This window comes from Lactuca virosa, chromosome 5 (assembly GCF_052849685.1).
Source record: "Lactuca virosa cultivar CGN04683 chromosome 5, Lactuca_virosa_CGN04683_v6, whole genome shotgun sequence".
In the NCBI taxonomy this organism is placed as follows: Eukaryota; Viridiplantae; Streptophyta; class Magnoliopsida; order Asterales; family Asteraceae; genus Lactuca; species Lactuca virosa.
Window position 1 is genome coordinate 353409495 of NC_136430.1, and position 15235 is coordinate 353424729.

The 15235-nt window shown below is 32.7% G+C and overlaps 2 protein-coding genes across 3 annotated transcripts; one reads left to right on the forward strand and one right to left on the reverse strand.

Moving 5' to 3' along the window:
• Positions 1-3306: 3306 nt before the first annotated feature.
• LOC145116461 (beta-glucuronosyltransferase GlcAT14B-like) lies at positions 3307-5822 on the forward strand. Its single transcript, XM_079052804.1, has 5 exons — positions 3307-3575; positions 4059-4767; positions 4846-4921; positions 5003-5118; positions 5195-5822. The coding sequence occupies exons 2-5, from the start codon at positions 4158-4160 to the stop codon at positions 5692-5694; spliced, it is 1302 nt and encodes a 433-aa protein (XP_078908930.1). The 5' UTR covers positions 3307-3575; positions 4059-4157; the 3' UTR covers positions 5695-5822.
• A 705-nt stretch (positions 5823-6527) lies between these two features.
• Positions 6528-9936, reverse strand: LOC145116462 (protein SPA1-RELATED 4-like). Of its 2 annotated transcripts, none has more exons than XM_079052805.1 (7): positions 8920-9936; positions 8675-8832; positions 7865-8591; positions 7639-7782; positions 7259-7570; positions 7095-7154; positions 6528-6869 (listed from the first exon to the last, which is right to left on the reverse strand). In XM_079052805.1, the coding sequence occupies exons 1-7, from the start codon at positions 9475-9477 to the stop codon at positions 6681-6683; spliced, it is 2148 nt and encodes a 715-aa protein (XP_078908931.1). In that variant the 5' UTR covers positions 9478-9936; the 3' UTR covers positions 6528-6680. The 2 variants fall into 2 exon arrangements, with proteins under 2 accessions (XP_078908931.1, XP_078908932.1); XM_079052806.1 differs by having other exon boundaries at positions 8675-8815; positions 8920-9095.
• Positions 9937-15235: the final 5299 nt, after the last annotated feature.

Sequence of the window (15235 nt, forward strand, 5' to 3'; positions counted from 1 at the left end):
TATTCTAAATTCTCACAGTATTCAATCAAAATACAAACAAATTCAGATCTTGATAAATAGACGATTAAATGATTTAAATCGAACTATGAGTCTGTCAGATGATTAAAAAATATATTTATATTTTATAATTATCTATTTATTTTATTTTTTTCAATCAACAATAAAATTTTATTCCGATGGTTAAACCAAACAAATTCCAAATTACAAAGACTTCTATAACATTCAAAGTTTTATACAATAGTTTATTTCTAATATAAAAATAAACTCTTAATGATTATATATATATATATATATATATATATATATATATATATATATATATATATATATATATATATATATATATATAGGGAAGGGTTATTTGGAAAACAAAAAAACTCTAAAAAAACCCTAAAAATGCATAAAAAAATACTTAGAGATCACAAAACTTTTTTTAAAATTTTTTTTATAGAAAATCGTAGCTTTTAGTATAAATTCGCTGAAAAAAAATCAATTTTTTTTATAAAAAAATTTGGTTTTTTTTTTCAAAAAAAATTTCAGCGATTTTATACTAAAAGCTGCGATTTTTTCATAAAAAAATTTAAAAGAAAAAGTTTTGTGATCTATAAGTATTTTTTTTAGGCATTTTTTTTGCTTTTTAAGGTTTTTTTTAGGATTCTTTGTTTTCCATAGAACCTAAACCTATATATATATATATATATATATATATATATATATATATATATATATATATATATATATATATATATATATATATATATACCAAAAAAAACAAAAACAAAATACAGTATGAAATTTGATGGGTTTTAATGTATAGACTAAAAACCAACGTCGACTTGATGAAGAAGTAAATTACGGCATTGCCCTTCTCGAGTCTTGATCCAAAAATCATCTATTTATAATACACATAGATTGTTAAAGATTGAGAAACCAAAATTTTACTTTGAAAATTTAATTACCGTTTATGGTTTTCAACTCTATTTATGATTTCTACCCACTTTTATGTTTGATTTGAGTTTGGAATAAATTGTCTTAAAACAGAAAAGAAGTAAATAGGCATCTAATTTTAAAATAATAATGTAAATGCCAAATGGAAAATACTTAAATAAAATAATAAAAGTAAAAACTTAAAATTTAAGATAATTAATAAATTAAAAACATACTAGAAGTATTATAACCGTTTGGTGGTCATTACCATTTCCCCCCGTTTTGGCGTACAAGACTACAAGATTTGCAAGACATATTTGACCCCGTACCAATTGGAGCAAGACTCGAGAAGGGCAAGGCCGTAATTTACTTCTTCATCAAGTCGACGTTGGTTTTTAGTCCATACATAATGATACATTCCAAAAACAAAAAAAAATTGTCCACTAAAACCCATCAAATTTCATACTGTATTTTGTTTTTGTTTCTTTTTGGTTGACCAATTGATTTTTTTGTTTGTTTTAATCAATAAGAGTTTGTTTTTGTTTTAGAAATTGTATAAAACTTTAAATTTTATAGAAGTCTTTATATTTGGAATTTATTGGGTTTAACCATTCGGATAATTTTTTATTTTTTTATAAAAAAAATCATATTTAACTAAAAAAACAATTTTCCATTTGTTTTAATGCAGCTCTTTAATGATTTAACAAAAAAAACAACCTTCCATTTGTTTTATTGCAGCTAATTAATGGAAAAGATCTAGAGTGTTTTCTTTTTGAAAAAAAGAACTCTGTTAAACTAAAAAAAATAATGGTTAAACAAATAAAAAATCGAACTATAATGAATTTTATGAAATTTAGCCTTTAAACAAGTATAATATATTTATAAAGTCATAAAACTATAGCTTTTTATTATTATGAGTTATCACCAAAAATAAATTACTTGTCACTTTTAATCTTTTATCATAACAAAGAAATTATTCTCTCATTGCCAAAGAGTACAACAAAATTGTAATATTCAACAATCAATGGATAGATATTACTTCTTATATAATGACAATTTGCATGAAAGACTAGTCTTTAATATATTTTTACATGAATTGTCATCGAACAAACAAATAAGTAAATTTCATTGTTTTTGGATATTTTTGATTTTTGGTTCTTAAATCCTTAGTCTAACATCCATCGAAGAAGTAACTCGAATCAACATTGTTGTTTTATCATTGCAGCTCAATGGATTATTTGGATGTTTATTTTATTCCTTTATTTATTTCCTTTTACTAATACGAATGGTTAAGTTGTTCCATATCTCTTCCACGAGCTTCCAGGTGCAATGGTGCATGCCACTTTTTTCTTAGTTGGTAGGTAGCTTAGGCGCCGCAATCATAAGTGTCATGTAATTCATATTCAAGGATTAATCGAGTTGTTAACCCTCCTATCAGTTAACAATTTAACATGAAGCCCATAAGGTGTAACATGCAGTTCATCTTTAATCATTTTTAGTGTGAAATACGACTAAAAAAGTTAAGTTGTAAAATTATATACGAGTTCTGAAATACTTTTTAAAATTATTCAAAGGGTTTCAAACTTACCTTGAAACTAAGTAAAAAAAAATTATCAAGTTTAAATAAAGATTCCAATTATAAAATCCTAAAATAAAACCTTAAACATTGACCACTTTTATATCCATAAGAATTTGTGAAATAAACAATTTGAGAAAAATCTATAATAAATTAAAAAGAAGAAAAAAATAATCTTAAATGGATTAATGAAACCATATAAGAAAATGAAACTCATGGACAAAAAAAACGATATTCAGCATACCATAAGAATAATTATATAATTTTATCTAGTTTAATGTTAATTCAGAATTGGCCATGTTTAAAGTTAATTATTATTTTTATTATTTTTTTTAAACAAGATGTTAAATAAGATTTAGAAAAATTACATTTTAGTAAATATCCTAAACTATCCGCTCTTCCATCAATTAACAAAATATGGATGTTATGATTGTAGGAATTTAGAATATAGGTTGTAGCAAAGATAAAGCTATTAAAATAATCGAGCCGATAAAGACCATGTGGTGAGAGATTAATAGTCTTTTATAATTAAAAGTTAAAATATATATATAAATTGAGATGACATATAAAAATTAAAATAAAAGATACTGATATAGTAAAAACATAAAAAAGTTATTTAGATTCTTGACTGTTTCATAAATTTTGCTTTCAGAAAATACTCAAAAATTGCCATAATAATGTGAAAACTAGAAACATTTTTATAAGTGACGGACATTTAATTGAAATTAAAATTAAGTTGACCGTTATTAATTGTAAAAGATTGTGATGTAACTCGGTCCTTAAATTTTACAAAACTCGATGATGTCGTGTCGATCCTAGCAATTCATTATTCATTATTCATATAGCAGCAGTAGCAAACACTAAAATCACAGAATTGCAGAGAAAACTATTCGTAATCTGAAAGGAATTTCCCAAAATATAGAAAAACTAATCCAACAAAATCAAATCAGACAAACACCCCGCGTCTTCTTCATCTTCTCTCTCCCACAATCCATAAACCCCCGTCTGTTCTTCACTGTTATTACTTTTGCGCACAATATTGTCTCCACCGACAGATTGAAACCCCAACCAGGTAAATCTTCCTTTAAATTTTTGATGAACTTAGTAAGTTTCGACTTAAGTGTTTTTTATTGAATCGGTGTGGCATTTTTGAGCTCCGATTTTGGTTACAAAATCAAAACAGTTTTTAGGATCAGAAATGAGTGGTCTATGTTAATCTCGATATGCATACAGTTTTTCACTAGGTTTTCGTGTTGATTTCCATGAACAATGACGAGTATGCGTTGAGCCGTTGACTACACTGTTCAATGGTTTGGGGTTTTAAGTTTTTCGTTACGTGATTGAGAATTAATGTGTAAATTGAGCTCGATTTATCGATTTATAACGTGTTTCCCGTGTTTACGTTATTCCATTTTTGTTGCTATCTGCTTTGTCTGATCTTATTAGTACAATTCTTTATTGTTCTTATCGATTTAATCATCTTGCATAATATCATTCTATTATTAAACAAATTCAGAAAAATCGAATTTAGTGTTCTTGATGTTAACCGCTGCAGATTTGACTTCTGAGAATCCGATTAAATCAGGCGTTGGTTTGTATTTGAACATCTTGTGGGACTAATTCGGTTACAAATTCGTGAAGAAAAATGATGTAAATGAGCAGAAATTACAGGATTCGAGCAACGATGATCAGACTTAAGGAGATAAAATCTCTTCACTTTGAAAAACGATGGGCGTTCCCCATAGCCATGGCTTCAATCGTATCTCTTTTCCTCTTCGCGACATGTTTCAATCTTGGCACTGTATCTTCCTCATACAAAACAATTTTTCCGTCATTCAATCCTCGCATCTCTGCAAATAAAACCACCATGAATTTTTCTGGAGAAAACATCCAATCCCCACCTCCATCTCCTCCACCTCTTCCTCGTTTTGCTTATTTGGTATCCGGATCAAAAGGGGATTTAAACAAGCTATGGAGAACACTTCAAGCACTGTATCATCCATGGAACTATTACATTCTCCATCTTGATCTCGAATCCCCACCCGAAGAAAGAATCGAACTCGCTTCACGGGTCGAAAACGATCCGGTTTTTACTGCAATCGGGAACGTTTACATAATCTCAAAAGCTAACATGGTTACATACAGAGGTCCAACAATGGTGTCAAACACACTTCACGCATGTGCCATTCTTCTTAAAAAGAATAAAGACTGGGATTGGTTTATAAACCTCAGTGCCTCCGATTACCCTCTCGTAACTCAAGATGGTTTGTTCTTCATTTCCCATATCTTAATTCTACATCAATTTCATCGGTTTCATTTTCTTCAACTTAATTGCATTGCAGATCTTATTTTTGCATTTCGTGATCTTAAACGCGACCTCAATTTCATCGAGCACACAAGCCATTTAGGGTGGAAAGAGTAAGCATAAACTGTATATTAACCCAAAGTTACACACTATCCATGTGGGACCCGTTATTACATTTATAAGTTTTTATGCAGGAACAAAAGGGCAATGCCGTTGATGGTGGACCCCGGACTATACCAGAACACAAAGTCTGATATCTTTTGGGTGCAACCGAGAAGGGCTCTCCCAACAACTTTTAAATTATTTACAGGTATGTATTATGTAACATACTGGTACTGGTACTGGTACTGGTAATGATACTGATATTGATACTGGTACTGTTTTAGGATCGGCATGGATGATTCTATCGCGATCATTTGTGGAATATTGCATATGGGGATGGGACAATCTACCAAGAACTTTACTAATGTACTACACGAATTTTGTGTCGTCTCCGGAAGGTTACTTCCAAACAGTAATCTGCAATTCCCCGGAATTCATTCCAACAGTAGTAAACCATGATATGCATTATATTTCATGGGACACTCCTCCAAAACAGCATCCTCATGTACTCACCTTAAATGACACGACCAAAATGATAGCAAGTGGGGCCGCATTTGGGCGTAAGTTTAAGGAAAATAGTCTTGTTTTGGATAGAATTGATAAGATGTTGTTACACCGGAAGAATGGGAGTTTCACACCTGGTGGGTGGTGTAAGGGTGACCCTAAATGCAGTAAGGTGGGGAAACCAACACGGATTAAACCGGGTCTAGGTGGTCAAAGGTTGAGTCAACTTATACGCAAGTTACTTGAACAACCTAAGTTTAATGAAAGTCAATGTCGATAGATGATATGTTGTTTATGTAGATTGGGAATTAGTGTTTACTACTTTACTATATGCCATATGCTATAGCATTTTTGTTGTCCATCAAAGGATTAAATTTGATTGAATATGCGACGTTTTTTTGTTATTTATTTTGAGTTTCCATTACCACAATTCAACTTTTTAAAGTTACACCAACATTCTTTTATATAAGTTTATCATACATTCTTTGTGATACATTCAATTCTATAAAGTTTATTGGATTGCAAGTTTAAAATGCTATGAATTGTATAAATAATTTTGAAGGTACAATACCTACAAAATACAATAATTAAATATTATGATAGCCTAACTATCACCTAAACTACAAATTACATAAATAAATACTCATTTTATGAAGATTGTTATGTAATTTTCTATTAATTAGTTTTTTAATTGTTTATTAATAAAACTAGTTATACTAGTTATTACTTTTTTAATAAATAAAAAAGTAAAAAACACTACATAAAACAAAAATAAACAGGGTTGAATTTTTTGTTTAATTTAATTTTAGATTATTCTTATTGATTTATCAAAACTATTTTTAAAAAAATTAAGTGTTGTTTTATAGAAAATGTAATTGGCCAACCATTGAACGTCGTATCTATCATCTTTCCTTCAAATCCTGGTTAAACCCCCACATTGAGATATCTTAAGGCATTGTTTCATAAATTAATCTAATAAATTATACAAGTATATAGGGTTTTTTTTTTTTTTTTTTTTTTTGGCTTAATGGAGAAAAGAGTGGTTAAGTAAAGAAAGCCATGACTAATGAACTACTTAATCCGATAAACTATATATGAGTGTTTCTTTAAGCATTCTATATCTAAGAGAATAATTTTTCCAAACAAAATGTTGTATACAAATTATATACATTGAATATGATTTCCCCCGTGTTTTTACCTCTCTACTGAGTTTTATACACAAAGATCTGCATATAACCTAATCCTAAAACTTGTATAATTTGAAAACTAAACCATCTCCAAGATTTTGATATTTCCCATAGAATTTGCAGCAACTAAAGTGGAGGACTGATTTCGCCAACAAACAGATGAAATGAATTGTTCGTTGCTATCCACTTCATTTCCCGATATTGGATCTGTGGCCTTGAATTTATACGACAATGCAGGCATAGGGAAAGCCTTGTGGTAGATGAATACCTGTTCACATGTCAACAAACAACACATCAACATGACATGACATAACAAGTTGTGCTGCATTTGACCTTACCCTGACATCATGTCTGTCAGTCAGTCAATGTGACAGATTACAACTTTTTGTCTAACATAAAAAGTTGGGAATCTGTAAAAGGCGTAAATGTCCTCCTCATCCGTATCATAAAAAATAAAAATAAAAAAAGTTTGTTCAGTCCATCTGGGAAGTACCTCGTTTGTTTCTGAACCGGTAGCAATGTAGCCATCCGATACAGATAAACCAACAAAATTCTGCAAAACACACACACACACACACAAAAATATTTATGAATTTATATAATCAAATAACTCCGGATCAACTTAAAACTTAAAACCATGATGGAATTAAGTGATACCTTCATGTTGACATGGCCAGTGAATGACTGAAGTGGGCGATCAAGAACTCGAGATGTGCAGTCTGACAAATCCCAAAGCTTCATTGTGTTATCAGTAGACGATGATACAAGAGTTTTTGAATCTACAAACTTGATGTAACTAACGGTTTTTTTGTGTCCAAACAATGTGCAAAGTGGTATGCTCAAATTTCGTAGATCATAGTAATATACTCTATGATCTGCTGACCCAAATGCAACAAAATTACTAGAATCACATGGAAACTTAACACAACACACATTCGCCTTCGTTTTAATCGTACCAATACTCCCTCCCTGAAGCACCAATAACAAAAACAACTTATCAAGTGTCCAGACACAAACCAGACAGTAGACAGTATTACCTGATTAATGTTCCAAAGCTTAACAGAGCCATCATCACTCCCACTCGCGAGCAATGTGGGGTCCACTGAGAAGTCAACAGACCAGACACGTCTTGCGTGCTCTCTCATTTCTGCGGATACTTGATTTTGAGTGACATCCCAAATCTGATATTTTTCGAATTAAAAAGCTGATGATTATATCAAATTATATACTGTAAAAGACATGATTTGGATTATAATTAATTACCTGCACAAGACCTTCAAAATTACTTGATGCAATCTGGCTTTTGATGTATCGATTCCAGCAAATACTGCTTAGTTTTGATCTAGTTGGGATTTCAACAATAGGGAAGTGAATGTCTCGATTCTCATTCAAGATTGAATCGTATTCAAAAACTTTGATTTTCTTATTTACACCCGCTGTTGCAAAAAACTCCCCATCACGATCAAATCCCAATGAGCATACAAGGTTTGAAGAATTTAAAAGATCACTCTGTTTCAACTCTGCCTTCACTTCTAAATTATTGTATGACATGTACTTTGAAAGTCCCTCCAAGAACGGATTGCTATTTGGTTTGGATGTTTTATGTCGAGTTGAAAAGTAGGCCGATTCTAGTTTCTTGAAGTTTTTCATCAATCTTGAACATTTGGGGATGCCATTTTCTTGATTTTCTTGTGTTCTTATGCGTTTTCTGGAATTGTCATTTTCAGAAGGCGAAACCCCAAAAACCGAATGAGACCCTCCTTTTTTTCTAATTGATGTTTGAGAATTTGTAACTTCTTGCAAATCAGAAGACAGAAATGTAACATCTCTATGCAAGTAATCTAAAGCTTCCTGCTTTCTCTGTTGAATCTCTAAAAGAAATTCCAGCAACATATCCTGCTCCACTATCTTTTCTTCAAGCTCTATTGCAGCTTCTCTTTCATCCAACTTTTCTTTAGGTTCACTAAGAAACTCACTTTGTAACACTTCACTGAAAGATAGTGAAATGAATAACAATTTAATAACCATGAATAAAGATTCAATAACACTATGAAAAATCAATAGGGAACTGACTGTATTTTTGGCCTGCTAGCTGGATCAGGGTGCAGTAAGCGCATGGAAAAGAAGGCTTCTTTTGGCCACTTGCAGTGAAACTGTGGAGGAAAGAGGCGGTGTTTGAGGGTAGACATGGTTGCGTTCTTTTCTTCTGGTGAACTACAAGGGCAATATAACTGTTCATGGAAATAAACCCAACGTGGGTTATAGAATAAGATAACCCATAGTGTAAACTTGAAGGCCAACTCATAAGACGTACATACCTCAAAAAGAAGAACCCCAAGTCGATAAACATCAGAAGAACAAGAAGTTGGACCTCCGGCAGCCTCCTCCGGCGAAGTATACCACTTCATTTCCATATGTAAAATCTGTTTCATGGGAAACACATGTTTCGTTTCTTCTACTTCTTCTTCTTCTTGTTTAACAATAACTTGTTTGTTTTCTGACGTGTTACGGAAATCATTTGGCAAGTTCTTGTAAGAATCGGTTTGGCTGCTTGATACATCCTGGTCAGAATCTGAACTTGAATCGGAGCAGGAAGCAGATTCGATAAACGATACATGAGAAAATGATGACATGACAAAGCAGGAAGGTCGAATGTTATGAACTATAAGCCCTTGGGAATGTGCGAGGCTCACAATTTTTACTATCTGCATAAATATATGCATGTTTTCAAGGGCGTCAATGGATCTTTCTCTGTTGTCTAACCACTGTCTCAAGCTAATATCCGTGGGATCATGATCAGTATCGCCGGAGAACCGGGGAATGATGGACGGAATTGATCTCTGCGTCTGCGAACCAGACTCAGATGAAGTATCCATGTCACCCGCCTATTGCTCCGTAAAAATCAATCAAAATCCTTTCGGTTATACAACATGTCGTCACTTCCAGTAACCCCATCGTGAATCAGAACATTTCAGATCCAAAAACCATCTTCCAACTTTGAAATTATACTCCAATTCTTAGCAAGCCCTTTCTATGTGCCTAATTTCAGAAAGCATGGTAATAGATAAAAAGAAGTATGGTATTAGTAGAGTGGAAGTACCAGTGACGAGGGACGACATCCATAGAAGGAGCTTGAGAGGTTCTGTAAAGGAGAACCACAAAAATCAAATCGTTTGTTGGAAAGAAAGTGAAGTGTTGGTGTGTATAATCTGTTTGGTTTGGTTTGACACAGTGGAAGAGAAAGAAAAAGAAATAGAAATAGAAATAGAATCTCCCCCTGAAAACCGGTGGCCATTCATTTGACTTGTTTGTAAATCAACATGTTTCAGATATGAAAGAAATATAATAATAAAAATAATATTTACAGAAATTAATTAAAAAAGACCAGATATGATGATGATGTAGAAGCAGCTTCTTTTGAAGCCCTAAACTGAACCATCGATCTACAACCCACACTTATTTACACCTTTTGCTTTGTTTTTCATTCAAGTACGTGGCATATTCATGTCCTTTAACCCAACCCCACCTCATTTCCACATTATGATGGAAGATTCCTATTAAATTTGGGCTTTAACATATTTGAATATAAAAAACTCATTATTTACCCATTCGTCTTTCTTACCTAAAAATAAAGAAACGAAATAGTTGGAATTGGAGATGACAAATACTAGAAAGTAGAAAGATAAGACTAAAAGAACGAAATTACTAGAAACAAGTGCATAAGATAAGATTAAAAAGGACGTTGTTGGTGTTCCTAAAATATGTAGCGTTATTTTTGTAGACACGTGCATGAACCAAACATTACCAAATTATTTTGAAAGATGATATTATTTGATCATCAATGGTGACGTAATTAGGATAATACTAGAGAAGACAAATCAAGCAATTTTTATTTATTATTTTTCAGAATTTAGGGTTTTGGGTTTCAAGATTTAACTGAAAGCTAAAAGATTTTAAAAAAATAGTCTGTCAATTTTGCAATGACATCTATGAAATTGATGATGTCTTTTAGAAAAACGAAGTCACCAGAAGTTTACCTTTTTTTAACATTCATGTCTATATCACATATGTTCTATGCAAAATTCATATAACCTTTTCGCAAATATCATATGGTACTAACAATATCCATCTGCGAAGTGGTGAGTCTAGGTGATTTTTTTTAATACATTACAATTAAATTGACTATATTTATTTACATATACATCTACCAACTTATTTGTAAATTCATCTAAAAAAATTTATTTTTCACCTGTCATCTTCTTTATTAGTACTATATAAATTATGTTAATGATAAAATTCTCTTATTTAGTATAAAATAAGTTCAAATGAGTTTGATATTTAACATTATCAAGATGAATATTTTATGAGAAAATGTCACTGTAGCACATTAAAGTTATGGCATTTGTTCAGTTTGGTCATTAAAGTTTTTTTTTTTTTTGCACATTAGACCATTAAAGTCATGATTTACCTGTTAATTTAGTCATTTTCCTCGATTTTAAACTGTTTCTCGGTTGACATTGTATATGCGTCAATTAATATTTATTTTTTGGCTAATCCGATGACACGTGAGATGTCACGTCAATAAATGATATATGATGCTTAAAACCTATAATCTTCACATGTTGACCTTCATTCTTCATTTTTCACTATAAACGAAACTGATCTAGGGTTTTTGAAGCGTTTTTGTGATCGAGCTGAAGTACCAAAGAAGTCCCTGCAATGGCACAATCGGTACCTAATGGACTATTTGTGATGGTGGAACTCAACTATGAAGGGGTATTTACTCGTAATCATTTCTCTTACACTGGTGGTGTGAAAACCATGTTCAGTGATGTTGACTTTCTTCTATGACTTATTCTGAGTGTTTAACCTTCTTCGAATGTTTCATGCATGAAGATTGTAAAAATTCGTACGACTGTTAACCATGACTTTCCCTGATGGAAAGGCTTAATCTCATTTCAGATGATGTGGAATATGCTACTTTTATTTTTGATGCTTATGGAATAGATGGTATAGTTTATGTTTATGTGGATCATATTGGGGTTGGTGTTGATGGGTGGTTTGATGATGAAGATAATGATGATGATGGGCGTGAGTATTGTATTAATGGTGAAAATGAAAATAACATATATGAACTTAGGAATGTTGAGTTGGAATTTAATGAGGATGTAGTGCATATGAATAGGACATCAAATGATCCTTTCTTGAGTAAGTTATGTGTTGATGAGGAGGAGGATAACAACATTGTAAATGATGATGATGGGGGATAATTTGAACCTACCATCCAAACTCATTCCATTTTTAATGAGCTATTACACTCGAAAAAACAAAAATCAATTCTAGGAATGAGATTTATGAAGGGTTTTGAGCACTTTAACACTCCTATGGTGTACATGCAACCCTAGATGCCTTAGATCTGTGTTTTCTCTAATATACATGCAAACTTCTATTTTTCCAAAGCATCATCCTAACTAGCATACAATAGAGTATCTTTACTATAAAATCTAGTTAGATGTCATACATTTTGTTGTAGTTAGAGACCTTGGACCTTTAAGAACTTAGTGCCCCAAGTGTTGCACCTCAAATGGAATCACACAACGCCACCAACAATGGAGGAACTTGAGAGAAGTATACTTGCACTCAAAATCGGCTAGCCCTCTTTCCTTTCACTTAGGTGTCGATTTTGGTAGCTATGAGGCTTCTTATATAGTGTGACACAACTAGGGTTACACCATGTAAACCCTAACGTGCATGACTTTCCACATTCCTTAGGCTCCATGGGTTTTAACCTCCATGGAGTATCCATGGGTCACCTCATGGGTTTAGCCCAACATAAATAACTATGGATCATAAGCCCACTTTATAAGAATGAATGATTTACACAATCAATCCGCATATATTTAATTAGTCTCTTTTGATCACAAAATTAATTCCAAATTAATTCTTGATCGATACTAATTAAATAGTATGATTTCATATTAATATATTAGAACTTATAATATATTAATAAACCATAAATAACCTCTTCTCAATTATCCATCCTTCAGATTGTTTCGGTGCCATGAAACCCAAATGGACCATGTTACTCTCGAGTCAAGTACATACCAATTATAGTTATGGACTTAGACACTAATCCAATAATTTAAGGATCCAGGGCACGTAAAATCAATGTTGTGCAACTATACTGTGGCTAATGGATATCAACTGTGTTTTGAAAAAAAATTTGATAGAAAAAGACTTTTGGTGAGGTGTAGTAAGGGTGCTTGCACATTTTGATTATGGGCTTCTTGGATGAGTGGTGAAGAGAGTTTCCAAATCAAGTCACTAAAAGTTGATCATAATTGTTATAGGAACTTCAAGTTAGGATTATTGGTGACATATGCATGGATTGGTAGTCATTGTACCAAAGAAATTATACAGGGTCAGAAATTATGTGTAAGGAAACTCAAGGTTAAGGTAATGACCAAGTTTGGTATCCAATTTAGCATGGGGCAATGCAAGAGAGCAAAGAAGTATGCACTAAACCTTATTGAAGGTAGTCTTGTTGAACATTATGGTAAACTGTGGTCATATGGTCATGAGATTTTGAGGACAAATCCAGGGTCAACTGTGAAACTTGATGTAGAGACTGGTCCAGATGGAAAGAAGTATTTTAGCAAGTTTTATTTGAGCTAATCATGGTCTTTTCTTGCCATACTAGGAGCCAAATCCTGGTCTTACGTACAATTGTCAAGAGCCACCTCCTAGTCTTCCATGCAAGCATCACAAAGAATCCTACATATATTTGTCGGGGCCAGACCCTGGTTTTGCATACAATTGCTAGGTGTCACCACATGATCTTTCATACATATGTCATGGGCCACTACTTGGTCATCCATGCAAGTATCACATAGACTACTAGCATCCTACATAGTATAGTGATAAGACTCACCTTACCGACGCAATCCACATCTAACAACTCTCATAACCAATGAATAGGTGCTAAACACCTCCTAATAAACCACAAAAGGTAAAACCTAAGTCTACATTCTAAAAATAGAAATTAGACCAAAAGTCAATGATCAAGGTCGAGCCAAGGTCATTAATTAGCATCAACAAGCCTCCACGTCGTGACCTCCTTGTGACCACGTCGTGATCACAAAACGCCAAATAAGCCGAGTCGATCCCCAGTTGTCACGTCGTGGGGATCGAATCTCAACAATTTAATGGATTAAGCTGTTTTCCATCCATACCATGAGCTCCAAATCCCATATTTGATTCTTCCCAAGGTATTGATGGATAAAGTTTCCAACTTTATCCATTAAGACATCCCGATAAGCCAATATCTCAAATCATAAGTCCTTAATGGCACTTAAGGCATGAAGTCGCCTATAAAACACTTAATCCTTAAATTCTTCACTCCAAAACTTCTAGAAGGGTTTTAGGGACCCTAATGATCCCTAAAAATACAAAATTTATGGACATGCATACCCCATGCATGTCATTTCCCAAATATAGGTCAAAAGATGAATTATGATCTAAAATTTATGCACAGTCTTCAAACCACCATCAATTCCTTGATATATGAGATATGATGCTCAAGGGACTCAGAGAAACCATAAAGTTGCAAACTTTATCTATTCGAACCATACAAACCACATCAAAGGGACCAAAACATGACATAAAACATAGATCTAAAGAGGAAAACATCAAAGATGGAAACTTGATGACTTACGAAGGTTCAAAATATGCACAAGAGAATTATGATGAAGTTATTTGGTGGATCAACACACTAGAACACCCTCTTCTTATCCTTCAAGCCATCAAAAGCACCAAAATGAGCTAAGAATCACCAAAGGAGATTAAGGTTAGGGTTTCCAAGGTTTGATAGTGATGGAGGCTGAGGAGGATACCCTAATCCTTTGGGATAAGTGATGGGTTTTATACAAAACAACAATCCTATGTGCTCATACAAAAACCTTAATGCTTGGATCTAGGCTTCTCTATTGTACATGCAATTCATCCAAGACTTGAAACCCTAATCTAGCATACATAGAAATCGAAATCTATAATGAACTAGTTTAGATGATACCTTTCAATGATTGCAAGAATCCTTTGATCTTCGATAAACTTAGTGTCACAAGTGTAACACCTCTAATGGCTCACAAACACCACGAGCAAGAGAATGATGTATAGGAGAGAGGATGAGAGGCAAAAGTCGACTCCAAGCTTCCAAGGGATCAAGTGGCTGATTTTGCTAGCCCTAGGGGTCCTTATATACTTGAGCTTCTAGGGTTTTAGTCAAAACCCTAATTGGATGACTTAGGCCCTAAGTAACTTGAGAACATTCTGGAATAAGGCCTCCTTGGACGAATTTAAGATGGACTCCTCCTTAAATTCGTCCATGACCTAATCCATAAGGATTCTCAGCCCAATATCAACTATCACACAATTGACAGTTCTAGTCCCCTTTGATTAATTAATGTCTTTTAGCCATAAAATTAATTCTTAATTAATTCTTGTTTAATATTAATTAAACTATATGATTTCTCTTTTAATATATTATTCATATAATATATCAATAAACCATAATAACCTCTCTTTCTCCATAAATCATCCTATCAAGTTGCTTTGGTGAAGGCAACCCAAAAGGAC

Coding starts and splice junctions, on each gene's coding strand:
- LOC145116461 (XM_079052804.1), top strand. CDS start 4,158: ATGAGCAGAAATTACAGGATTCGAGCAACGATGATCAGACTTAAGGAG. Junction 4,768..4,845: donor CCCTCTCGTAACTCAAGATG/GTTTGTTCTTCA, acceptor ATTGCATTGCAG/ATCTTATTTTTGCATTTCGT. Junction 4,922..5,002: donor AGCCATTTAGGGTGGAAAGA/GTAAGCATAAAC, acceptor GTTTTTATGCAG/GAACAAAAGGGCAATGCCGT.
- LOC145116462 (XM_079052805.1), bottom strand. CDS start 9,477: ATGGATACTTCATCTGAGTCTGGTTCGCAGACGCAGAGATCAATTCCG. Junction 8,833..8,919: donor TTGGGGTTCTTCTTTTTGAG/GTATGTACGTCT, acceptor TTCCATGAACAG/TTATATTGCCCTTGTAGTTC. Junction 7,571..7,638: donor AGCTTTGGAACATTAATCAG/GTAATACTGTCT, acceptor TTGGTGCTTCAG/GGAGGGAGTATTGGTACGAT.